At 43.6% G+C, this 26,348-nt stretch overlaps 1 protein-coding gene across 3 annotated transcripts in view; it reads left to right on the forward strand.

The window, feature by feature from the left end:
* Positions 1 to 26,348, forward strand: part of TBCD (tubulin folding cofactor D) — a 2,218,561-nt gene that overhangs the window by 1,192,207 nt on the left and 1,000,006 nt on the right. For all 3 annotated transcript variants that reach the window (XM_086930600.1, XM_086930601.1, XM_086930602.1), the window contains one exon: positions 20,030 to 20,059. In XM_086930600.1, coding sequence (XP_086786726.1) covers positions 20,030 to 20,059 — 30 coding nt within the window. The remainder of the gene's footprint in view (positions 1 to 20,029; positions 20,060 to 26,348) is intronic.

Raw genomic sequence — 26,348 nt, forward strand, 5'->3', positions numbered from 1 at the left:
GTCGGTGACATAGGGGACAGGGCAGTTAAATTTGCAGCTTATCATACGTTGATTTTTATAGCATGCAATGTTTAGGAGATTGTCAGCTTTCGACGCTTCTGGAAGCCAGGCATGGGTTGCGCCCCGGGACCCCTTCAGTACGCTGGTAAGCTGTTTCGCAGGGGCCTGTGGGAGAAGGACGTGGGGGTATTTTTGTTGAATGGGAACCCACATTTCAATGCCCCAGTTTTCAAATTGGTTGCTTCCTTAAAAATGGCATTCCTAGTGGATTCCTGGGACCACGTTGTAATGGTGGCCTCTGAGCCCCCTCTCCCTGGTATTGTGGAGAACTTGACTGATGTAAGGTCTGAGGAGGTGATCCCGGCCAGAGGTGGAATGCAGTTAAATAGACAGAGGAGATTGCATCTGTTAAGAGTATCATATGGGCCCTTATGCTCGTAGTGTGGATAAAATACTAGTTCTGCTCTCTTTTCCGGGCTCTGGTGATCCTGGCTCCTGGCTGTTCTAGGTAAAGGAGCTGTCGCCATCAGGAGTTGGAAGCGTGCTTCTGGTGGGTAAATAGACCCCCCCCCCAATTGACTTGTCATTCCCGAAACTTGTGGCACTTGAGGCAGAGAGTAGCTCTGCAGCTGTGGATCGAAGTCCCAACAGGCTTTAGTTAGGTCTTCTAATTGGTGGGGCGCACTGCGGTCTGTGGCAGTGCCCACTATTGGGCTGTGAAGATCCGTGTTCTTGATTTCTGCCATTCTCTTGGGTTGAGGTGGACTATTCCGGTCTTCCATTATTGCTTCAGTGATCTGTACAGGGTTATTCTGGTTCCCAGCGCTGTGGTCTTTGGTACTTATTCCTGTAGATTTGTTTGGCAGTAATACGTTTACTGTGGTTGAGGTGGGTGCTTCTGGGGCTCTTGTGATCCCGGAACTGCCCAGGGTTGGTGACCCGGGCTGGTGACCCGGGCTGTTTCCTGATGACCATTGAGCCAGCGGGGGGCTTACTTTTCTCGGTTTTTTATTTTGGGTTTTACAGGTGGGTTGAAAATGGGGAAGTAGGGGAGACCCCTTGGTTTATTAACTGGTAGACTGAGTGCCGCTAACTCTTCGAGCCCCGATCTTCTTTTCAATAAGCGTTGTTTTTTGGATTGTTTTTTAAGTTTTTTCCTTTCCCGCCTTGACAGTGAGGTTTTCGTTGGAGGCTTCGAAATGCTGTGAGTCAGGCCCGGATGGGTGCTGTCGGAGCGATCGGATCGCATGGTTGATACTTGCGTCGATGTGGTTTCGGTGAGTTCCAAGCCCGCTTGGAGCGGGCTGGGGCTGGTCACTAATGAAAGGCTGGCCGAACTTTTAATAGCTTTGTCGGCACGAGGGGGTGTATTTTTTCTCACAGGGCATGGGCCGGCTAGTGAGGCGGAGCGCAAAGGGTCTTCGAGGATGGATGGAATTTGAAACTCTTGCATGGGCATGGGCATATGAAGTGTACCCAGTGAGTGGGCTGCTGGAGCCTTATTGAGGTTATTGTTATTGTTAGATAATTTTATATAGCGCTCAGCTGCCTCAGTGAAGGGGCGTCCCGGCGCTTGCAGCAGTGCCAATAGAAAGCAAAGGCTAGATCGTATGGAATAAGTAGGTCTTGATAGCCTTGCGGAATGACAACAAGCATTCTATCCGCCGAATCCGAACAGGAAGAGAATTCCACAATCCAGCGGCAAGAAATCGGAATGGCTTGCCCCCCGCTCTGAGGCGCTTCACACGGGGGACCGCTGCAAGGGATTTCTCTGCCGAGCGTAGCTGGCGAGTAGGGACATAGGGGACTAGCAGATTAGACAGGATCTCAGGGAAGGACACCTTTAGAGTCTTGAAAGTTAGACATAAACCTTTAAATTGAATCCTTTGGGGCATGCGTAGCCAGTGAAGGCGCCGTAAGGCACCTGACACCGAGCTGGTCCTGGGGCGCCACAACAGGACTCGAGTGGCCACGTTCTGTACTCGCAGCAGGCGAGTGACTTCAGCCTTATTGGCGCCTAGCATTAGTGAGTTGGCACAATCTAGTCTAGATAGGATGGTCGCCTGGACTATCAACTGTCGGGTAGAAGGATTAAAGAAGCCCAGCAAGGGTCTCAGACTCGGCAGAAGTCCGAAGCAAGTACCAGCGATCTTCTTTGTATGTTCCTGGGACCCAGGAGTGGTGTCAAACCAAATCCCTAAATTTTTTACTGCCGGCTTAGGGGTAGGGGCAGTCCCCAGAGAAGCCGGCCACCAATGCTTGCTCCACAGCCCTTTATCCTTCCCCACCAACAGGACTTCTGATTTTTTGGTATTAAGTTGCAGGCAGTTTGCCGTCATCCAATGTGCAACTACCGCTAGGCCATCCCGGAATCGTACAGCACCCAGAGTATGGTCATCGGAGAGGGCCACCACTAGTTGCGTATTATTGGCTTGCGAGATCATGGTCAAGCCATGATCCCTCGCCACCGCCGCCAGGGGTTGAACATAAAGGTTGAACAACACGGGGCTTAAGGCTGAGCCCTGGGGAACCCCCTGCTTGATGACATGGGCTTGTGAGAGGAAGGGGGGGCCGAAACCTGGAATGACCTGTCAGATAGAAAAGAGCGAAACCACTCCAAGGCCAGGCCCACCACCCCGCCTCCTCCAGGCGGCGCAGGAGGATCTGATGGGAGACCGTGTCAAACGCTGCGCTAAGGTCGAGTAAAATAAGGGCCGCAGTTTGACCTCATCCAGGATGGTCCGCAGATGTTCACTCACAGCTAGCAGCGTGGTCTCGGTACTATGACCTGGGTGGAAACCATTCTGGGAGCGGTCCAAAGCACCTGTATTGTTCAAATAACCTGATAGGATGGTATTAGTGTGGGCCTCAGCAATTTTAGCGATCCAGGGCAGAAGGGATATGGGTCGAAAATGTTCAAGTTTAGTAGGGTCAAGTGATGTTTTTTTCAGCAATGGGACAACTCTGGCTTGTTTCCATGCTGAGGGCACCACCGACATAGTGAAGGAGGCATTGATGATCTGCCGCAGAGGTGCCATAAGAACCGGTAGAGTATCCCTAAATTGGGCTGGCCTCATGGGATCTATTAGGGAACCTGATTTAACCTTTTTATTCAGGGTGAGAAACTCATCCTGGGAGATGGAAGGGATGACAACCAGGGTATTGATGGACCGAGGATCTGACGTGAACACGGGGTCCAGAGGGCAGATAGGGAAGGATTTATTAATGGCTTCAACTTTCTGCAAGAAAAAAGTGGCCAAATCCTCGCATTGTTGCTCAGACGTAATCCAGGGCGTTGAGGGATCCTTCCTAGTTTTAAAGTCGTTGAGTATTTTAAAGATGCTTTTTACCAGGTTCTTACTTGACTTAATCTCATTGGTGAGATAGGCTGACCGAGCCCGATGTATGGCATTATGGTAGTATTTGATCGCATCCCGATGTATCTTTTTAGCCCCGTGATCATAGACCTTGCTCCAGCCTGTTCTAATTTCTTACAGCTACTACGCAGAGCTGCCAATGAATATTCATACCAGGGGTTGGAATTGGCGCAGCGACCTATGGACCATTTGGCAGGGATCAGAGTGTCAAAGGCCTGTGATATCCAGTCACAGAATGATTTATACGCATACTCAGGGTCTGTGTCTAGGAAGGGGGAAGAAGACACCAGGATAGAGAGCAGATCCTCTATTTTAAGTTTGTGCCAGCAACGCCTAAGAGTAGCCTTGTGATGAGTTCTAAATGTAGGCTCGGAGAGCGGAAAGAGGATAGTAACTAAGAAGTGGTCGGTCCAACACACTGGGCTGGGTGTCTTGACCAGAAGAGAGGAGATATTTGAGAAAAAATGGGTTAAGTAAATGCCCTGCAGAGTGGGTGGGACCCACTACTAACTGGCAAAGTTGACAAGCGGCCAAGTATGCAAGTAAACTGCCGAGGTGTACAGCAAGTGGATGCTAGAGGTGCATACTTAATTGCTGGTGATGGGGATTAACCTGGCAACGAGGAGTCCACACTGTAGAAGAGGAGTACGCTGCAGGGGTCCCCCCACTGAACATACTGGAGCAGAGGAGTGTGCGTGGCTGCCGAGGCACTTTGGGGCACCCTAAAACCAAGCAAACTGACCCAGCGACTAATGAAGACACGCACTCCACATCAGGCCGTAAACCCTTGAACAGCCGTGATAATGACGTGTTGCCACCCAGGGTGACTGATCAACATGCAGCCAAACTGGACTTCGTTTTAAAAGAAATAAGGGATTCACATGTAGCAATTAAAACACAGATGGGGACACTATCTACTAATTTCAACTTGTTGACCATAAAAAGCTGGCGCATAGAGTGAAGTCAAATAAACTGGCATTGGATGATCTGATACCGCAACAAACTATGCATACCTCTCAACTCGCTAACTTCCAACGTCAATTAAAGGAATTACAAGTCAGGGTGTATGACGTGGAAAGGAGATCCCGACGCAATAATGTTCGAATTCTTGGAATTCCGGAACGCAGTGTGTGGTATAACCCTACCCAGTTTGTGGAAAAATGGATACGAGACCATGTGGCCAAGGAGGGTTTAACGGATCTGTACAGTGTGGAAAAGAGCTCACCGGGTGCCACCTAAACCACCTCATCAGGGAGCGCCGCCAAGGCCGCTAATAGCACGCATCCTGAATTATAAAGACCGCAAGACGATCTTACGGGCTGTAAGAGACAAAGTCCCTATTCGCTTTGAGAACAAAACGATCCCCCTATATCCAGATTTCACTGAAATGAAATGAAATTTGATTTGTAGAGCGCATGGCTGCCCGAAAGCGTCCCAGCGCTTGCTTAGGGAACCTGCGAGATAACCCATTACTGGGTATCCCCAAGGTGAAAGCCAGGCATCCCGCTGCGAGGGGCCGTTGTGGAGATTAAGCAAGCTATTGCCCAGAGTTACAGAGTGGGACTCCATGATTGGAATAGGCACCGAGGCGAGAATTGTCAAGTCCGGGGAGATTTTGAGCCCAAGACCCGCCGAGGCGGGGAATTGAACCCTGGTCCAGGCCAGACCTCTGCATCAGGGTGTGCCGCTCCAACCACTTGAGCCACACTTCTCCACCCTCTAGCGGTACAGGAAGTCAGAGCCACTTTCCAGTAGGTTAAGCGGAACTTGAGAGCACGCAATTTGAAATATGCCTTGCTTTTTCCGGCCCGCCTAAAAATTATTTATGGACAAAAATCTTTTTTTTTTATAATCCTGAAGAGGTAGCAGACTGGTTGGAGATAACATTCACACCAACGACCTCGCAGACCTCACTTCCGTCAGGCCAAATGCGACGTTCTCTTTTGCAACGGGATGCCGCGTACAGCATGGCAGAGAGCAGGCTAACTAAGCTACCGACAGAAGTCCATCTCCGAAACAGATCACGAACAGTCAAAAAGACGCTCTTGTGACGGGGGCTGCACTGGCTGCACACAATGCCCAGACTGCAGTGACTTCCACTCAATCCTCAGATGCAGCTACAGTCTGTTCCGACTCCAAGACTAGTTTAACATTGTTCCTATCGATCACCGCGCAGACTGCAAGCGAATACTAGAATTGTAACACAGGGCTTGCCGGGATTGTTAACGTATATGGTAATATGTAATATGTTTTAAGCTGATTGTAATTTCTAGAAGGTCTAGTTGATAATAACTGAAAAGGGGAAATGTATTGACATACTAAGTTCATTCTTATTGTGTACAGAGTAATTACTGTTTGGAGCGGGGCAGTTGAAGCCCCCCCCCCTCCCCCCCCCCCCCCCCCAACCCCCCCTCCCTAGCGATTGCATTATGGCATTTCTTGTTTAGTTCAAGTTGAACTTTTCTTTCAAGTTTGGTCCTCTGTTGTTATCCGGGGTATGCATACAGCACCTGGAATGTACGGGGAATGGCGCCGGTTTCACCAGAGGTACCGAATACTAGCACAACTGAACAGAGGGAAAATTAATATAGCTTTCCTACAGGAAATTCACCTCAATCACGATGAAGCGATTAAGCTACAGCAGAAATGGAGATGACAATTGTTTTTCATTTCCTATTCATCATTCGCACGAGGGGCAGCGATCTGGGTTTGAAATAATACCCTCTTTAGGCTGCAGAGCAAAAAGTAGACCTAAATGGCAGATATGTATTGATCCACAGCTTATTGGATGGGGCACATGTAGTCCTTGGGAGTGTCTACGGCCTGAACACTGACCAAGACAGATATTTAGAAACCCTTAGTATAGCACTAGCGGGCTTGACTGGTTATCCTTGGGTGGTAGGGGGTGATATTAATGCGGTATTAGATCTCGATCTTAACAGGTCACATCCTCCATTGCATGCAACAGAAAGTTAAAAACAAGCAGAAGCGCTCAGGGGATGGGCAGAGTGGTGGGAACTGAAAGATGCTTGGCGAGTGATGAACCGGAGCCAGTAGGACTATTCCTTTTATTCCCCACCACACAGGTTACATACTTGCATAGATAGAACTATTTGTTCCGGGGCTCTACTTGGTTTTATTAGGAACGTGCTACACATGGGTAAGACATTATCGGATCAAAACTCAGTAGAGATAACGCTCAAATGGGGAAACATTCCGACCCCGATACCGACCTGGAAGCTACAGCCCCTATTCTGGAAGATCAAGACTTCCATAACACACTATCCAATGCTATTGTTAATTACTTCTCCGAAAACAAAGGGACTGCTAGTACGTGTCAGTTGGAATGGGATGCTTTCTAAACAGTTATAACAGGAGTAGCGATTAGCACGAAGGCGGGAGCTCGGCTCGCCCTTATTGAACGGATCAAGGAGATTGAAAGTAGACTGAATACATTAGAAAGGGAAGCTGCAAGAACAGATGCGCAACAGACACAGTTACTGGAGGCCAATATACAATATGCCAAGCTTCTGGAGGAACTGCTCAGAGTGACACTATTGACTTTATACGCAGAAACAACACACCCAGGCGGATAGAGCAGGAACCCTTCTAGCAAAACTGGTTAAAAAAGCTCCCTGACATCCCCTATTTTGGAGATTCGGACTAAAGAGGGTAATATAGTTAGCACTCAAATGGAAATTAATACTGCATTTAAAAACTATTATGAACACTTATACAGACAACTAGTAGGTCATAGTGATACAGACTATGAGCCCTTCTTTGATGGTTTCCAAATTCCACAGCTAATACAGCAACACAGTAAGGAAGTGGCACAACCGGTGACTAGTTTAGAAATCAGACAGGCGATTAAAGCTCTACCGCGCAATGAAACCCCTGGGTATGATGGCCTACCTATTGAATTTTATGCTGCATACGCTGATCTGCTGGTACCTCATTTACAGTGCCTGTACCAAGCGTCACTGGAAACGGGTATGCTTCCCTCCACTACATTGCAAGCGACCGTGGTTTCACTTCTGAAGCCCGGACGAGACTGTTCCGACATGTCGGGATACAGGCCTTTATCCCTACTAAATTCGGACTATTAAATATTGAGTAAATTATTAGCCACCAGACTTTGTCAGTTTATCCCACAACTGATACATACCGATCAATGCGGATTTGAGCCAGGCAGGAGTACGGCGCTTAACATTCAAAGATTACACCAAATCATGACCAGTACACTTGACACAGAAAAAAAGAAGGGTTGCATTTCGCTTGATCTACGACAGGCATTTGACTCGTTGCATTGGGACTACATGTTCTATGCCCTCTCTAGGTTTGGTATACCAGTAGAATATGTTAACTGGGTGCGTTTACTTTACATGAATCCCACGGCTCGAGCACCTTCCTGGACAGCATATTTCGCATCAGTACAAGGTAGCTAGTAGTATGAGAAGGGCTGCCCACAATCGCCATCATTGTTTATCCTAGCCCTGGAACCCCTTCTGCAATGACTCCGGTCCCTAATGGGAATCAAGGGAATACTGGGGGGCCACACAACACATATTGTTTCTGCATATGCGGACGACCTCATCGTATATATCAATGATATGGATATGGATTTTGAACCTCTGCCCTCAACTTTTGCTCTTTTTTCAGGAGTTAACTGGCCTCTTGATAAATGCCAATAAATCTTATGCCTATTTTTTTGCTGACCACACACGTGATGGACAGTTAAGCTTCGGTCAGTGGAAATTTAACATGGCACCTGATACCTTTCGGTATTTGGGAATACAGATTTACCGGGATACAACAGATTTGTTAGACGGCAATCTAACCAGTGGGGTAACTGCTCTTAAGACCCAAATTAAGTTTTGGACCTCGCTGCCTCTATTGGTGGCAGGGTGGGTTGCCATAACTAGGATGGTGCTGCTCCCAAGATTGCTTTACTATTTCACCAATCTGCCTATACTTGTGCCAGCAAGGGGTTTTACTTTGTTGAATTCCTTGGTAATAGAATTGATATGGGGCACAGGACGCAGACGTATTGGACTAATGAAATTACAACTGAGTACAAAACAGGGAGGACTGGGGATACCAGACATGAAGGCGTACTATTATGCTAGCCAGCTAAAGTGGCTGGCGTACTGGGTGGCGGGTCGTAACCTACAGGAAATAGATATGTCACACCGGGCCAAGATCCCAACATCAACACCCCATCTGTTAAGAATAGCAATAATATATTGGAAGAGCACGCTGAGATATGCAAAAAGGATGTCACCATATGCTCCTACCATTCCGCTGCTAGGTATCCCCACACAATCGGGTGTAGTTACTAACCGACAACTATCGGCCTGGACAAACACAGGGATTACTACAATTGGGGTGTTCTTCTCTGAGGGTACCCTAATGTCACATGATGCCTTAGTACGAGAGCATGGAGTGCCGGATAGACTGTTCCTATCACACACTAGCATCTCTAGATTTATTCTGGACAATTGGGCTCAGGTGGGTAGTGAACCAGAAGCACACACGTTACTGACTATGCAATACCTAATGGGGAACGGGGCACACCTGGCAAAGTGGCTATATCAGGGAATCCGTACAGTAGCAGCTGTATCATTACAGCCGCTCCGTGATAAATGGGATAGAGATGTGGGACGCATGCAGATAAGGAATGGGACATCATACTGGGGCATCCCAAAAAAGTGTCTCGCAATCCCAAATTTCAATTCATCTTGCTGATTCTAGAGCACAGAGCTTATGTGACCCCACGTAGACTGAGTTCCATGTTCCCGGGTACCGGGGATGTATGCCCGTGATGCCACTCCCCTGACGCTGGACTACTACACATGTTATGGGACTGCCCGAGACTGGGGCACTACTGGGCGTCTGTGTGTCAAATATTGAAGGATATCACCCCACTGCGGAATAATGACTCAATGGAATACTGTATACTGGGACTGGGGCCACGAGGAAAGCAGGGTAGCCCACTTCATACGTTCGCTAATCTTGCACTTCTATTAGCCGAAAGGAACATTACAACAGGATGGAAAGCCACCAGGGTGCCATCTTTGCAGGAATGGCTTGCGGAAATGGTCAGGTGGGGTAAAGCGGAAGGGGCTGAATTGCAAAGAGAAGACCACAGGGGATTACGAAAAACACCGATATCTATGGATTGGAATGCATTAATGGAGGAATATGCTGCCATGGACATACAATCGTACTGAGGGGATATAGCTGCATCTACCCAAATCCCAGACTGACGTTTGTCATCGCAAATAAGTACGATATCAGCAGTGTTTATTACAGGGCAAGATCAGTTAAGGATAGGCTTGCACATGGAGAGACTATGAATATGGGTACATGGTATGAGCATGGGTGTATATAGGTATTGAGAAGTGCTTGCCAGGCATGTGGGAGGAGGGAGGGAGGGGGGAGTTTGGTGTAGTAAGTTAGATGTAAAATGATAAGGCGTATTTACTTGATTTTACTTGAATTTAAAATGACATATGCTGGCTGATTTTTGAAGGTTGTACATGGGTAATAATGTCGTACACTGGATTGTAGAAATTAACCTTACCTATTGGGCACAAGAAGCAACGCAGTTTCTTTCAAGGTATGTGAGAGGTTATCAAGGATAATACCAAGACTTTCTGTCAAAGTGATGAAACCACATATGATGTGTTGCATGAAAATAATGTAACAATGTAAGGCCTTCTTTTACATATGATATTGTGGTATAAAATCAATAAAATGTTTTTTTTTTAAAACAGCTATAACTTTTTAAGGTATTTTGTGTCCCAGTACATTAGGAATCTGCACTGATGCGAAGTAGTACACCTGTTGGTGCGGTTATGACTTTGTAAGGACTTTGTCAGGACTCATGCATTTATATTGAATAAGTTTATACTTCATAATGGGCGACGCCTGCTTTGTGATTTGACAGCATCTCTAGACCAGTTCTGATCGCTTTTTTGCATTTGATTGTGTAACTCTTCCCGCTCTTAAAAAGTTTATATTGCCTCTTTCAGTTTTGTGTGTGTCAGTCAATATTCTAGTTTGTCTGTTTTTTTTTGCTTTCACATTAAATTCTCCTTTTTTCTCTCCAGGACGGATTTAACCTTGCCACTATAGCCATTACTACCTGTATATATTATGCACTTCGCTGCCATTTAAAACCTTTAATCTCCTTGGATAATAAGGAAAACATTGCTTGAATTAAGCTACTGTCAATATTTAAGAACTGTTTATTACCCTTTTATGTGATGTGCAGTACTGTAATACACTAATATACTGTAATACACTGTTGTGTATAGATTTATGATATACACCTTTCATCAGCTGAATAGTTTGATTCTCTATGTCAAATACACAATATATTGCTCCTGAAATTGTAAGCTAAGCTTCTCCTTGCATTTTTTATATTGATAATGAATTCACTGGCTCTTCTCAATAATTCTGTTGTATAATGTCCCCATTTTCTTCTGTTTTATGTGTATACCAACCTTGTTGTAAGGTTACGTCCCTTGTTAATTTATGACAGATGGGACTGTATAATGCTGCTATCAAATTTTAAGTTTGGTGTTGCCCAAGGCTATTTGATTTTACTACAATAATATCTGTAATATACTTTGCTATAGCGGCTTTCAGCTAGTTCTTTTGAAAATATTGGTCTATTATTGTGTCATCCATATTTTTCTCTGGCCACAACAGCATACAGCTGAGTTATATGGATGAGCCTACTACGGCCAGTGTTTAACTTCATTGTGAGTGACAGCATTCTGTTCTTTCACAAGGGGCACATCCACACATAAAGTAGTTCCCTACAGTGCCAGGCTCTGCTGTGGCTGTTTGGACTTTTTGAAACAAAAAAATATTTCAGCTTTCAGACTTTTTTTTTATATTGCATCAGCTTCTCCAACAATGATATCGTGCAAAAATTATGACAAATCAAAATGAGCATTGACTGTGCCAAAAATAGGTGGGTCAGCCAATGTCTGAGCCAGTGGCTTTGCCAATACTGGTTAAAGTTGTATCTGTTCTCTGAAATCCAGAGAGTGGAGCAGTGCTGTCTAAGACCATGCATAAATAAATGCATTCTGTTGTAACATGTTACAGTCAGCCACTTTAGCAGAAAATGAGGTTTTCAAAAGAATTATTGTGAAGGATAAATATGCTAGATTAAATGTTACATTTTGTAGGAGAGTTAATAGTGACATCCGGCCTGCTTTTAAGCGCTCCCCCCACATTAGGCAGAAATACTGAAATCGGGCAACAGGATGTTAAATGTTTTTATTAGAAAATTTAAATAGCGTGTACCGAATCACTGAAGAGGTATGAATGGTTTACATAAAAGGAAACATATATAAAATGTAAAATGAAAGAGAGAAACACTTTTTTGTAGTAAATCGATGTAACCAGAACTTGAACGTAGTTCTGCTAGTCTAGAGCCAACTGCATAGCCAAGTGATCAGTCCACCTTGCATTCCCTGCCGTCTCTTCAATCTATTTATTTAGAAATGTGCAACCCAATGTACTGGAGTAATAGTGCCTACAAGGGATGTACTTATGTGTTTAGATGACATTTTCAACTACTTACTGAGTGTCTAATCATGGCATAACAAAACAATTGAAGGCTCAATAGTATGTATTACTTCAAAGAAAAAGAATGAATCGGTACAATCAGATTCCTTTCCTAATTCATTGTATTGCATTCAAAACGATGGCTTCATTAGGGGTTCAAAATTGGGAGGTACTTCAAAGGCATTAATAACAGAACTGAAAAATTCGTGACAGTTGAATTTCGCTAGTTGACAATGTACAATCTCCCATTTCCAAAAGTGTACTGTGCGGAGACTGTCCTAGACATAGGAACAAAGTCTCCCAGGCTCAGTCTTAACGGAAACTAAAAGGAAAATGTGTTGACGTTTCGGTCTCTTCCGAAGTACATCTACGAGACCATCAGAAGGACAGGGTGTTTCATGTGAAGATCCAGAACCCTCTGGCAATGAAATTTCCAAAGAATAAAACTACAAACTATAAATACTAAATTAGAATGAAGTTAATACACCTGGAAAAAAGAGATTAAGAGATCTATGATAAAAATGTTGTGAATAGACCTAGAGTGTACAGAGTACCCAAAAGAATAAAGTGAAATGTGCAAGAGACCAAAGTTGGAGCACAAAAGGAAAGTGTAAAGAAGTGCGTTGTTTCATAACTGTAAAACGTTACTGGTACGAGATTTAAACAAATTCTGCAGGAGAAGTACACCCAGTTGAGTTGCGAAACTGGAGACATGCATGGAGGCCAGAACACTTCTTACTGATATGGAACATTTAGGTCTGAAAAAAATGAATCAGGGACCCACACATGAGGCAGGCCATACGTTGGATTTGGTGTTCTCCAACTCATTTTTAAATATGTGCCCATCCCCCATTCAAGCAGAATGGACTGATCATTTTATTTTAAAATTTTACACCAAGCCCATGTGTAAATCAAGTGTACCGACTGCTTTGGCGACCAAAAGAAGACCATGGCACAAACTGACACAGGACACCTTTCGAGAAGCCTATCAAGCCCCCATAATTAACGAGCATGAGGGAATAATGCCAATTGAGCTCAATCGCTTTGCAAATGCTGTAAATGAAGCAATTGACGGTACTATACCTCTTAAAACGTATAAACCCCGCCAAGCAGCCAAACAAGAAGTCTGGTACTCCGAAGACCTGAGACACATGAAACAAAAGACCAGGAAGCTTGAAAAGGTGTGGAGACATTCTCGGAAGCCGGAGGATAAACAATGCTACCTAACATCCCTTAGATCCTATCATAAGGCAATAAGGATGGCTCGGAAAAGCCATATTGCGACGCAACTTGCAGAGGCTGGGAAGGACTCTAAAGTTCTTTTTCAAATCCTGCAAACTTTTACCAAGCCTGTAGCATGCAAGACGGCGGAGATTGCTTCCCAAGAATTATGTGACAGGATCTCATCCTTCTTTATGAAGAAAATCGACACGATCTATGCTAAGATATTGGCCACTAAATCAATGGAAGTGGCCGATCCTAACAACCTCCCTTACAATAGTATTCAACAGAACACACTGGCCAATCGTTTAAAAAACTTTCCCCTTATTTCTTTGGAAGAAGTCATTTCCCTTATAAAAGTAATTAAGAGCGGTAGTCCGCAGGATACTGTTCCTGCCCGGATCATGCCTATGCTGGCTGATATTCTTGGTCCAGACATACAGAAACTGATTAATCTGTCGTTAAGCACGGGAGAAGTCCCGAGAGATTGGAAACGGGCATTGGTAAGACCGCTAAGGAAAAATACCACCATTCCTTGGACGGATCTTGCCAACCTGCGACCCATCTCTCTCCTCCCCTTTATGGGCAAGATGATGGAGAAGTTTGTTAATGGACATCTGTCCAGATTTGTTGAGGAGACACATGGACTGGATCCCTCTCAGTCGGGCTTCAGGCCGAGACACAGCACTGAGACCACCTTGCTGTCAGTCGCAGATGATCTACGTATGTACCAGGCTGGGGGTTATTCCGTCATCCTGGTTCTGCTGGATCTGTCTGCGGCGTTCGACACCGTGTCTCATGACATCATGACCACCAGACTTGTTAACTTCGGTCTGGAAGGTGTAGCTCTGGCATGGCTGAGGAGTTTCCTGACCGACCGCACCCAGACCGTCACCTTGGGTGCCTACCGGTCAGAGGAGTTGGGGATCTCAAAGGGGGTGCCACAGGGGTCTTGCTTAAGCCCGACCCTGTTTAATATCTATGTGGCCCCCCTGGCAAACATCATGAGATCCCATGGGTTCATCCCCATGTCATACGCGGATGACACCCAACTCCTCTTCCCGTTTAAACATCTTACGGATACGGTCAGGAACTCTTTCTCCTTGGGGATGAAGGCAGTAGCTCACTGGATGGCATCAAACTTCCTGCAATGCAATGTGGCAAAAACGGAGGTGATGCTGTTCGGTGAGGCAAAGCTCCTATGGTCCCCAGACTGGTGGCCGCAAGACCTTGGCCCAGTCCCAGAGCCAAAGCAGGTGGTAAAAAATCTCGGTGTGCGTCTGGACCAGGAGCTCTCGTTAAAACAAAACAGCAATCAAGTAGTGGGCTCATGTTTCCATGTGATCGCTATGCTGAGGAAAGTCTTCCCCTTGCTCCCTGATACAACTAGGAGAACGTTAGTGCAGGCCCTTATACTGAGTCGACTGGACTACTGCAACGGGATGCTCCTATCAGCAAATGAGGGAGTTATCGCGAGATTGCAGGTAGTCCAGAACACGGCGGCCCGTCTTGTCCTAAATCAGCCTCCCCGCACACCATCGAAGCCTCTTCTGAACACCCTACATTGGCTACCTATCAAACAAAGGGTGAAATACAAGATAGGGTGCACTATACATAGAAGTCTCCAGAACAAAGGCCCAGAGTATCTAAACAATAGATTCTCTCTCTATAGGCCCGCTCGATCCTTGAGATCCAGTGAACAAGGTCTTTTACAAGTTCCAAGAGCCAGAAAGACCAGACAAGGTGGAAGAGCTCTGTCCATTGCCGGACCAAGATTGTGGAACAGCCTTCCTCTCTCTTTGAGACTTTGTCAGGAGTATCTCCTATTTAGGAAACAGTTAAAAACCTTCTTATTTCCTAATTAATCAATGCCATCTGCCTACCTATTGTTACAAGCTGAAAAGGTTCTCAAAGGCGCGGAGATACTCCTCCGGGAGATGATCCTAGCGCGATATAAACCCGCAAATAAATAAATAAATAAAACCTAAAAGATGACATAAGAAAAGATGTTTAGCAACCTGTCAAGGAATAGCTAAGAAAATTAGCAGTCGGACAGTTTCTGAAATCATTAAAGGACTTTGGGCCATATGTATTTAGCTAAATAGCGTTCGCAAACGCTGAATTTCAGCGTTTGCAATTTAGCTTTGTACTATGTAGGTAAGTTTAAACCTACTCGCAAAATAAGGAATTGCAAAAAATGTGATTCCTTATTTTGCGCAAGCATTTAGACAATCGTAAATTGCAATTCTCTAAATGCTATGCTAGTAGGCATTGCAAGTTGCGATATTGCCTGAAGGAATCACAAATTACCACCAACTTGAAGTTGGTGGTAATTTGTGATTTCCTTTAAAAAAGTACTTTTGCCATGTGGTACACATACATGCCCTTAGGGCATGTATGTGTGCCACATGTGCACATATGCACATTTCAGGGGTGCAACAGGGCGTCCTTTTGGAACCCTTGCTCCCTTGAAATTGCACACGCAATTCCCATTCATTCCTATGGGCCTCTTGGCCCATAGGAATGAATGGGAAGCCACTCCATAATTGCGAGTCGCAATTAAGGAATGAGAGGGGATCACAAAAAAAAATTTGAATTTTTATTTACATATCGTTTTGCGATTCTCAAATAGCGAATGTCTAACAATCGCTATTTGAGCATCGCAAAAGCATTCTTTCATACATATGCCCCTTGATCTGTAACAAAGTGTAGACAGGCCTCACTTAAAAAAAGAGAACACAAAATAAGTGGAGTACATGGAGCCGCAGGGTCTGGTCAAATTCAAGTGAATTACATGGAGCCGCAGGAACAAAAAATAAATAATAGAAAAATGGCCTTGATTGTAGATGCAGAACTGAAAATATAGGACAGGGTATGCCTTGTTGGTGTAGTGCTAAGCGGGCAAGGATAATAATCAAAGCAGCAATGGTATTTATCAGAAATATCACAGACAAAACTAAAGGAAGGGCATTTCAAAGGTCGGAAGTTTAAATATATTGAAACAACAAAAGAGTGATCAGGGGTGTGCATTCAAAACAAGTTACAGGGTTCTTCATACTAAATATTAAAGTGTTCCCTCCCTAACCCATCCCCATCTTTGTTATTGCTTTTCGCAGTTTACCTTCGGGGAGTACATCCTGTAACTTGTATTGAATGCACACCCCTGATCGCTCTTTTGTTGTTTCAATATAGCTAGTAGGGGTTGAAGAGTGGTTCTTTACCCTTTCTCTCTTTGTGTTTATGCGCGGAAGTTTAAATAGTCAACAAGCGACGCTTAGCTGGGAAGTGAAAGGATCCTAGGTCTATGCACCATATCAGGGAATGGAGGAAAGATTAAATTACATATACGCCGAGTAGTAGTGGTGTCTTATGTAGCAAACATGATTAAATCTATGTATAATTAATCTGTAAAAAATGAATGTTGCTGTAAGCACCCAAAGGCAAACTACATAGCAATGGGGCTAGCAAAAACAAAATGCTGAGACAAGAGCAGTGTTAAGTTTTTACTTGAAAAAGGCAGTATCCGCAGTCAGGATCAGTGGTCTCCGTATGCTTTCCACCAAATATTGGAAGCCAAGCGGAAGACTGGAAATGGCAAAGGTTATAGGGTAGTGAGGGGGTGGCTAAAGTGTGTCTGCCATTTTGGAGTGGAGGTACTGAGTGAGTGTAGATGATAAATAGTTAGTAAACAGATTGTATTGGCATAAACATTACGAGGAAACAGAGCTAGAATACATTTCAATAATACATTTCAACAGAGATGATATGGCGAGATGTACATTACCAGTGGCTCAAGTATGCTGGCATACAGTACAAGATGCAACAGATGTTGTAGCTAACAAGGCAGTCAAATATTCACAACAGTTTAAGTCTCAGAATAAAATGAAAAGTGCAGTTTTGTAACACGGCCAAAGGCGGCTGGTTGGAAACTCAAGAGGTTATGGACAAGTATATTGCAAAGTAGTTCTATCTACTTACAGAACGACGTTTAGAGCAATATTGTGATATCCTTATAAGTCAACTAAATTATAATGTTAGATGTTAAGCCTATATTACTGGCTTTGTTACAGTAGGATATTCACTGCAATTTGCTTAATTGCTGCAATTTGCTTAATCAGTGATAAATGGAAAAAACGTTTTGTTACACAGAAGAAATAAAAAAAAATAGATAAACAATGGAAAGGGGTTAGCACAAACACGCTAAGATTTGCCATTCAACAGCTGCATTCAGACCCTTGTTGACATTATCGGTCTTACAGATCCAACGATTTTCTTTTACTGTTAGAACACGGCCTATGTTTTTTGAACTTTTTGAGGGTTTTAACAACGTCTATGACCCACCGCACATGTCTTTTTTTGATTGTTTTTGTTGACTATAGTGGTCCACTTAGGGGATATGTTCCACCTTGCATCAAATTTTGGATTGGTGTTGAACTATGCGTTCCTTTATTGGTTGGGTTGTTTTTCCAATGTAAGCCAGGCCACAGGGGCACTCAATGCAATATATAACATTCTGCGTGTTGCAATTGGAGCATTGTTTAATTTCAAGTCGCTGTCCACTAATGCTGACGTTTTTTCGTGGTTTTTGTTTTGCTGCAAGCGACACTGTTGTTATATTTGAAGTGGCCTAGAATAGGAGTCAGTTGTAACAAGTTCTGTATGTTTGAAGGTCTAGATTCCTCATAAGTCCTGACAAGTCTATTCATAAGATTCGAACCTCTCTTGAAGGCAATGAGTGGCTTGTCTTTGATTTCACTAAGGCCTTTTAAAAGACCCCAATGCTTTCCAATTATCGTCTTGATTTTATTGGACAAAGTAACAAAGATAAATGCATATACAAGTCGTGCATTTTTGGGTGAATCTTTATTTTCAAGGACGGCTTCACGATTGTAATACCATTCCCTTTTCATTGATCTCTTTAGCAGTCTGACATGATAACCTCTTCTTTTTAGATTGTCCTGAAGTTTGTGCTTCTAGAAAATAGTCTTTGTTTTTAAAGCAATTTCTCGGTAAACAGAGAAACTGACCAAAAGGTAAATTGTCTTTTAAGGCCTGGGTGTGATGGCTATCGTATTTGAGGAGTGTATTCCTCGCTGTTGATCTGGTAAATAGTCGTGTATAAGCAACCATCATCAGTTTTGATTGTGATGTCCAAAACATTTATCATGCAATTGTTGTATTCAATAGAGGAATATTAGATTGTGTCCTGCCTGCACTTTGCTACTGACTAAGTCCTTTAATGATTTCAGAGATTGTCTGACCGCTGATTTTCTTAGCCAAGCTGTGTAGAGTACTATCCCGTGACATGTTATCCAAAAAGTTTTCTTATGTCATCTTTTAGATCTGTAACTCAAGTTTTGGAACTTTTCCTGCAGTATTATTTTGATTCTCAAACCAATAAGTTTTAGCAATTTTAAAACGACGCACTGATTTACACTTTCTTTTTGTGCTCCAACTTTGGTCTCTTGCACTTTTCACTTTATTTTTTGGGGCACTCTGTACTCTCAGGGTCTATTCTCAAAATGTTTAGCCAAGATCCCTTATTCACTTTTTTCCAGGTGTATTAACTTCATTCTAATTTAGTATTTATAGTTTGTTGTTTTCTTTTTTGGAAATTTCATACCCAGAGGGGTCCTAGATCTTCACAAGAAACATTCTGTCCTGCTGATGGTCTCATAGATTCACCTTGGAAGAGACCAAAACGTCTACACTCTAACCCATTTTCCTTTTAGTTTCTGTTAAGACTGAACCTGGGAGACTTTGTTCCTACGTTTAGGACACACTCCACACTGTACACTTTTTGGAAATGAGCTATTTTGCATTGATAACTAGCGTAATGTAACAGTTAAGAATTTTTCAGTTCTGTTATTAATACCGTTCAAGTACCTCCTCATTTTGAACCCCTCATGAAACCATCATTTTTTTATTTCAATACAATGAATTAAGAAATACACCTGGTTGTACTCGACCGATTACATGTTTTTTTCTTTGAAGTAATACAGACTACTTTTCCTTCGATTGTGAGATGACCAGTCAGTAATTGAAAATTCCATTTAAACACATTTCTAAATATATCCCTTGTAGTCTCTTAAATCTAGGCACAGGTCTACTATCCTGCTCTTGGGAAACACAGTTGTTGATCTTTCTGGATGTTGTCAGGGGACTCTGAATGTTGAAAACGAGTATCAAGTCGTTAGTAGTTTCAAGATGCAAGACACTGCCAGAGGAACACCCAGATATCTGGGGGTGGGAGGTGGCGGAACTGAGGTGGGCATGGAGCCTAATTTGGGAGTGGCACACCAAATGATGCATAAGTGATCAATGACCGTAATGCGGCTCATAATAGATGTATCAAAAATATCCCCTGTAATATAATTGAAATTCAATCATTTATAATAAGAAAATGCCGGCTGTGCTGGCAGGTTAAGTGCTTTGAGTGCTGGTGCATAGAAATATGAAAAGATCTCGATGATTGTTATCCATTCAAATGCCTAATCCTGCCAAGCCTAGTTCTTATTGTTTGAGGCCACTGACTTTTAGGACCAGTGTGAAGCCCTTGTGCTGTAGTCAAAAGGCCACCCTCCATGGCTCGCCCGCCTTTAGAAAAGGCGCATTCTTGAAGTCTTGTCATGCGGCAGTGAGGACTGAGAGAACACGAGAACCTAGCAGAGCAGCGACAAACAGCCCCGCAGGCGTCCTTCTGCAAACAATGCCGACTTTATTTCAAAAAGCAGAGCCAAGGGTCATTTATACTGCTGCCTGTTTGTTTTGAATTCGTTTTTTGCTGTTCAGTCAGCACTGCAGAGCCTTCTCATTTTGCTGTGTTTGTTCTCTCTGTTCTCTAGGCGGCCTTCCAGGAGAATGTTGGAAGACAGGTAATGTGACTTTTTTTTTTTAACCTTCATAACTCAAACATCTTGGTTATTTTGCATGCAATTTGTTGGCAAAGGAAGGACTTGCAGGTCTGAAAAACAATTGAAAAAGTTAACAAGTGTGCTTTAGTGTATTGTTTTTGTAGATTTCGCCATCTTTAATGAATACAGTAGAAATGCGTATCCCATTTGCCATGCAGCTTTTGCCACCATAACTTTGTCACAATTATCATGTTGCTACAACCAAAAGGTACTGACTGAGTTCAAAGCAGTTTTGTGAAGATCATAAATAAGTATATATCAAAATAATCTTTTTAGGTTTGGGTTTTGGTAGTACAGCTGTCAAACAGACCTGTTGCTTACAATATACATAGAGTGGGCTTTCGGTCCTTTCCTTTAAAGCGTTGGAGCAGTTACGTCTTGGGGCAGCCCATCTCTCACCAAATGCTATGCTTATGGTTCAATTCCAATGCTTACATCGAGCTGCAAGAGGCACTGTTTTGCAAATACAGCTCTCTCTATCCGCTCCTGCTGGTCTATAATGATCTTGCTTTAGGAGATTAAACCCAGATGTAATGGATTTCCCAATGCATTTTTTATACATCTCTGCAACTTATTAAGCACAGTTCTAAGCTTGAAAGCAGAGTTGTCTTCTACTTCCATGCTATAATGTCTGGCTGTGTCATATTATCAAATAGTGGCCAACGGGAGTAAGCTCTGCATGTGTATCAAAGGCCCTCATTCTGAGTTGCCCTGTGAGTTCCAATAGGGCGTGTCTCAATTCTGCCTTTCTGCACAGTTACCCCATATTTTTCACCTTTTGCTGGACCCTATATTTTTGCTCACTTTAGAACTATGTGCATTTTACCCCTGCTAGCCAGTATTAAACGTCTGTGCTCCCCTTTTTAATATTTTTGGCATGCTCCTAATTGGTATATTTAACTTGCTCATACGTCCCTACTATATGGTACCAAATGTACCCTGGGAGTGGAAGTTAAATCCACTGGTGAACTGCAGCACCTATTGTGCCATCCACTATAGGGGCAGTGCAAACATGGCTTCAGGCCTACAGCTGTAGTCTGACTGTAGCAGTGCAAAACATGCACAGCAACCTGACAAAGTAAACCTATTTGACAGGTAAAATCCTTCCTTTTAATGATTGTCACCCTTATGTATGCCTTGAAACAAACAAGGCAGTGTGTATTAAATTAAAAAGGAGGACATACAGAAAATTAAAGTTAGCTTGTCTTTACAGTGTATCCCAAATAATATTTTCCCTGTAGGAAGGCTGGCTGCCCAGCCATAGAAAAATAATGGGAAGAAATATTAACTACTAATACTGTCTCTGGAATGGGACCAGCTAGAAAATAATTAAACCGCTATTTTTAGTAGTTAATAAAACCTAATTTTGAAAGTGAAATTGGATTTTGAATAAATATAAAGTCAAAGTAACTTCTAGAAAGTTACCCTTTACCTTCCTAAACTGTCAGAAGGATAATTATCATTATCCTTTACCAGTTCTCAGCCTGTGCTCAAGCCGTGAATAGGTGTGAAGAACCTCCAAGGAGAAAATAATAGGGTGACCTGAATAGGTAGAAATTACTCCTCTGAATTCTGCAGAATATACAGGGTGGGGCTGTGGGCTTCCTTTTGTTAGCACCTTGCCAAATCAGGCTTGACAGGTCAAATGAGCCAAATGTATTACTTGGGGCTCACAAAAAAGGGAGAAACCAGGACGCAAAGACAATTCTTGTGAATCCCCTATCTGGTTGCTGAAGGACCCTGATTTTGCCCTACTAGACATCTGTTTGTATGTTTACATATAACATTTGGGCTGCACTTGACAAGGAAAGAACAGGATGCCAAGATAGTTCTTGCAAATCCCCCGTCTGGTTGCTGAAGGACGCCTTTTTTGTCCTACTAGATGGCTGTCTTCTGAGTTTGTTGAGGGTACAGTACCTGCTCCAAACTTTATTTTAATATTAGATGTGGGGGGATGCTAGGATTACCATAGTACACTCCTCACACACACTGCAACCTCAGAGCCCAAGTTTAGTGTGTTCGAAGACTTTCACCATCTAGAAAATACCCTCACATATGGCATTTTGGGGCTGTTGGCAATATGGTAAACAAGAGCTGCTGCAGAAAAGTGGACAGGGTTACTTCTAGGAACTCTTACCACATTGGTTATGGTGTGCCCAGGAGTCATTCACACTCACTAGCCAGTGCCAGGCACCTACAGGCACCCACTTCAGAGCACTGTCTGGACCTGCGGAAGATCGGAAGAGGACTTCACCTGCTGTCTGTAATCTGAGAGGACTAGGCCTGCTCCCTCTTGTATCCAGGACAAAGAAGTAGAATGCAAGGTTGGCTTACCTTCTTGAGACAACAGGCTGCAAGAGACTTTTTCCTGGAAATAGCCAGCTGACCATAGGCAACTGGCCCTCGATTGTATCCTGTGGGTCTCTAAGCGCCTCTGTTGAGGTACTGAGAGCTTTAGAGGTGTACTCCTGTGGTGGATTGAGGCGTAAAAGACGAAGGGTCTTATTTAGAATTTGGTGGAGAAGTTAATCTGTTGCTACAGCAACTGAGTAACCTCACCCCCAAACTGAAGGTCCGCCCGCTTGATTTACAGTCAGGTGGAGCTTAAGTATGTCCGCTACGAAGACTACTTCGTCTTCATCACTAACCTACTCCTCTGATTGTCCAATGGAATAAGTGCCGCCGAAGGCTTGGCCATTCGACAGCCCCTTCCTGGATTTATAGTGAAAAGTCACTCTTCCTTAACACTGTGAACAGCCTAGTGGTAAGGGACAGTAAACATGTTAAATTACCCCCACACCATAGAATGGAACTCCTGTGGCGTGGAGGTCATTCGCTTTTGTTTATGATGGTACCATCCTTCAAACGTTTACCTCCTTTACAGGAACTGCCATTATAGCAGTCCCTGTCCGTGACTCGAGATATGTGCTGTGTTGGGGGACATCTCTAAATTCGGAGTATTTGTATGTGTGTTTTACTCCGTCACCCTCATGGAGTGCAATCAGTACTTCAAACTCTAAATCAAGCCCAAAGCCAGAAAGTAAACTCTTTGACCGCGATGAACCTGGTTTGTGTATCCGACCAGTGATCCGTTGCATTGAGCCTGATGTTGCGCTTTAATCTCGGTCTACCGTGATTGGCTCTTTTTGGTTTTTGGTGCTATTTTCCTTTAAAGACTCAAATCTCTGGTTCCCTTGATTACATTATTGTCATTGTGGTGTCATGTTTGTTATAATCCTTTGCTTTATTTTTCTTATTTGGTTTGGGATTTTTATTGTTTTGCATTTTACCTTTATTGCTGTTTTGATACTACATAAGTACTTTACACATTACCCTAAATTAAGCTTATCGACTCTGTGTCATAGCTACCAGGGTTCAAGCACAGGTTAATTTAGTTGCTTTTAATATTCACCCACCCCAAATAATAATCAGTCAGTCAAACAGTCAATATATCTTTATTCGACTTAATTAAAAGTCATACAAAGAAATTAAAGACATTTCATACAAGGAATTAGGAACATTTCATACATGTTAAGATTTGACAAATAATAATCAGTTTTTTACAGGGTGCAAACAGGTTATTGTACCTAATTTGAGATTACAAGATGTATAAACTTCACAAACGTCTGAGATTTGCTCCACACACATTTCACCAGACAAAACGGATACATTGCAATGGAGAAAGAGGTTGTAAAGCCAGAAAACATGCGATAACCGGGTACACAGACTCGCTGGTTATACTTGATTCCCTATTCAATAACTCCGAATAGGGCAGTAATTTTGCCTGGGGGAAAAGACATGCTGTGTGGTGTCTGTGTTTCACTGGGACTATTTTTTTGTAAACATATTTTATTAGGTTTTGGTGTGACACACATTCTCATATTGTCATTAATTTGCATTACATAACATATTATACATAGTCATACATTGGTGAATGAAATTCTGTTTTTCTCAGTATTCCCTTTACAGTCTTGCTATCTTCGAATTGGTTGGATCCATTGAACACCCCCTCCCCCCCCCCCCCGCCTCCCCCCCCCCAAACTCCCTCCCAAACACTTCACCCTTCCTCACACTGCAGGCCATCACAAAAGGCGTCTACCGTTGTTTGCCGCTTTTTTTTCTTCTTTCCTCTTATGAATCATTAGCTGGCTGTGTTGCCTTCACATCTAGTCATATTTGGTTCATTCACTGGACTATATAAACAGTTGGCAATTGTGGCCACCTGAAAGTGATTCCCAAAAGCATTCGTTCCTTTTGTATTTATTTGCAAGACAGCATGTTGACAAGGAAGTGCTGTGTCTACATTTGCCAGCATGTTTATTCAGAACGAGCCAGTATCTAATGTCATATTTAAAAGCGTTTCAGGGGACATTTCCAGGGTAGTACTGGGAGGGGATCTTTTCGTAAACACACTATGACTAGAGTGTCCTGCCTTTTAAAACAGATGAAGCTAAAGGCATAAGCCCCCTTGATGATGGAATGTGCCAGTTACTGATTGAAGTAGATAGTGATGGAAATAAATAAGTTGAATGTAAATGAGGGTGGCTAGGTAAGAGGGTCATGTCAGCTAAGGACCGGGGGGCAGTGGGCGTAGTGTGAGCACCACTATTCAGCTGCCCGATCTAAAAAAGACTACTCAGTTCCAGGGTACCCTAGTGTGAGAACCTGCCAGCTTGTCTTGACCCATAACACTCTCATTTGCTTTCTTTCATGATGTGATCTGTCTGCACAAGAACATCTCCCTAGCCCACAACATTCCCTTAGTGCTCCCCTGCCTCTGTGTTTTGCAAGCACTTCAATGCCAGTAGGCCAAGAGGCTCCCCTGCAGAACAAAGACTTTTTTGTTACAAGGCGTAAATCACAAAAAACACACATCCCCGTTCAAAACATTTTTGTGCAACCAAGGGCGACATGAGGGACAAGCAAACCTTACCCACGATCGCCCTTGGGATGTGTTACGGCAGGGTCATGGGGAGTAGGCAGGCTATGGGGCAATGATGACGTTCTTGCATGTTTTAAAAAAGATTATCTGTGTGTTTTCTTATGTCAAGATGTGAATAAAGATAAGCTGTGGCCGATTTGCACCATTAGAGGCTTGTTTCATCTGTGACGGCAAAGGGAAAGGTGGGCTGATGTAATACAGACTTATAAAGCGCACTGTCACCCCACGGGTATCCTGGCACTGAGGTTAACAGAGACTCACTCAGAATGCACATGTTTACCCACTGGATGACTGTCCCACACTACGTCCTAGGGAAGAGCCGGGTTTTAAGCTTTTTCCTGAACTGAAGGAGCTCTTCTGTTTGTCTGAGGGAGGGCAGGACATTGTTCCACAGCTGAGCAGCCGCACAGCTAAACACCCTCCCTCCAAACCTCGAGGTTCTGATTCTGGCGGTGCGGACCAAATGAGTGGTGGAGGGTCGGAGATTTCTTACGGTGGAATGGCAGATACATTATTTCTGCAGTGGCACCGGACCACGTTCATGCAGGGCCTTGAAAACAACGCATCATGATTTGAACTGAATTTTCTGAGCTAGAGGGAGCCAGTGGAGCTCATTAAGTACCGCAGAGGCAGAAGCACTGCGTGGCTTCTTTAAGGGTTGTTTTGCGGCTACTGCCTGTATTCTTTGCAGTTTCATAATCAGGAATATAGGCGCACGAGTAGTAGAGCATTGCAGTAGTCCAGACGGCTCAGGATAATTCTTCTCACTACTAAAGCCCTAGCTGACATGGGTAGCATAGGGAGAATTTTCTGCAGTGCTTGAACGAGGGAGAAGCAAGTTCCAATCGTTTGATTCACATGGTTTTCCAGGCTGCATGTTGCGGCCTCGCCCTGCTGGAAGGGGTTGTACCTGTACCCACTGCCAAAAAAAGTCACAGATGTGAGTCTCCAAAAAGTCAGAAATCTACTCGAATTGGAAAGGGAAGTATACAGCCTGCAGATTTTTTTTTTGAACACATCTTTCTATTTTCTGCCAATAGCCAATATAGAGTCGCAATCATGGGCTTGGCTTTGGAGGGGGGCCGGGAGTAGTTTGGGTTGTTACAAACCCCCTATTAAGTGGTTGGGTACAGGTGCTGTCAGTTGGGTATGGTGTGGTGTCTGTTGGATTTCACCAGGAATTTTTACAGAAACACAGATAAAAATATACACACAATCACTTCCTCACTTTCTTTTGAAATGTTGGTTATTTTACACAGTATTGTGTTTTCTGTCACTTAGTACTCCTACCAGTCAGCATTCCTCTCC

Source organism: Lissotriton vulgaris, chromosome 7 (assembly GCF_964263255.1).
Source record: "Lissotriton vulgaris chromosome 7, aLisVul1.2, whole genome shotgun sequence".
Classification (NCBI taxonomy): domain Eukaryota; kingdom Metazoa; phylum Chordata; class Amphibia; order Caudata; family Salamandridae; genus Lissotriton; species Lissotriton vulgaris.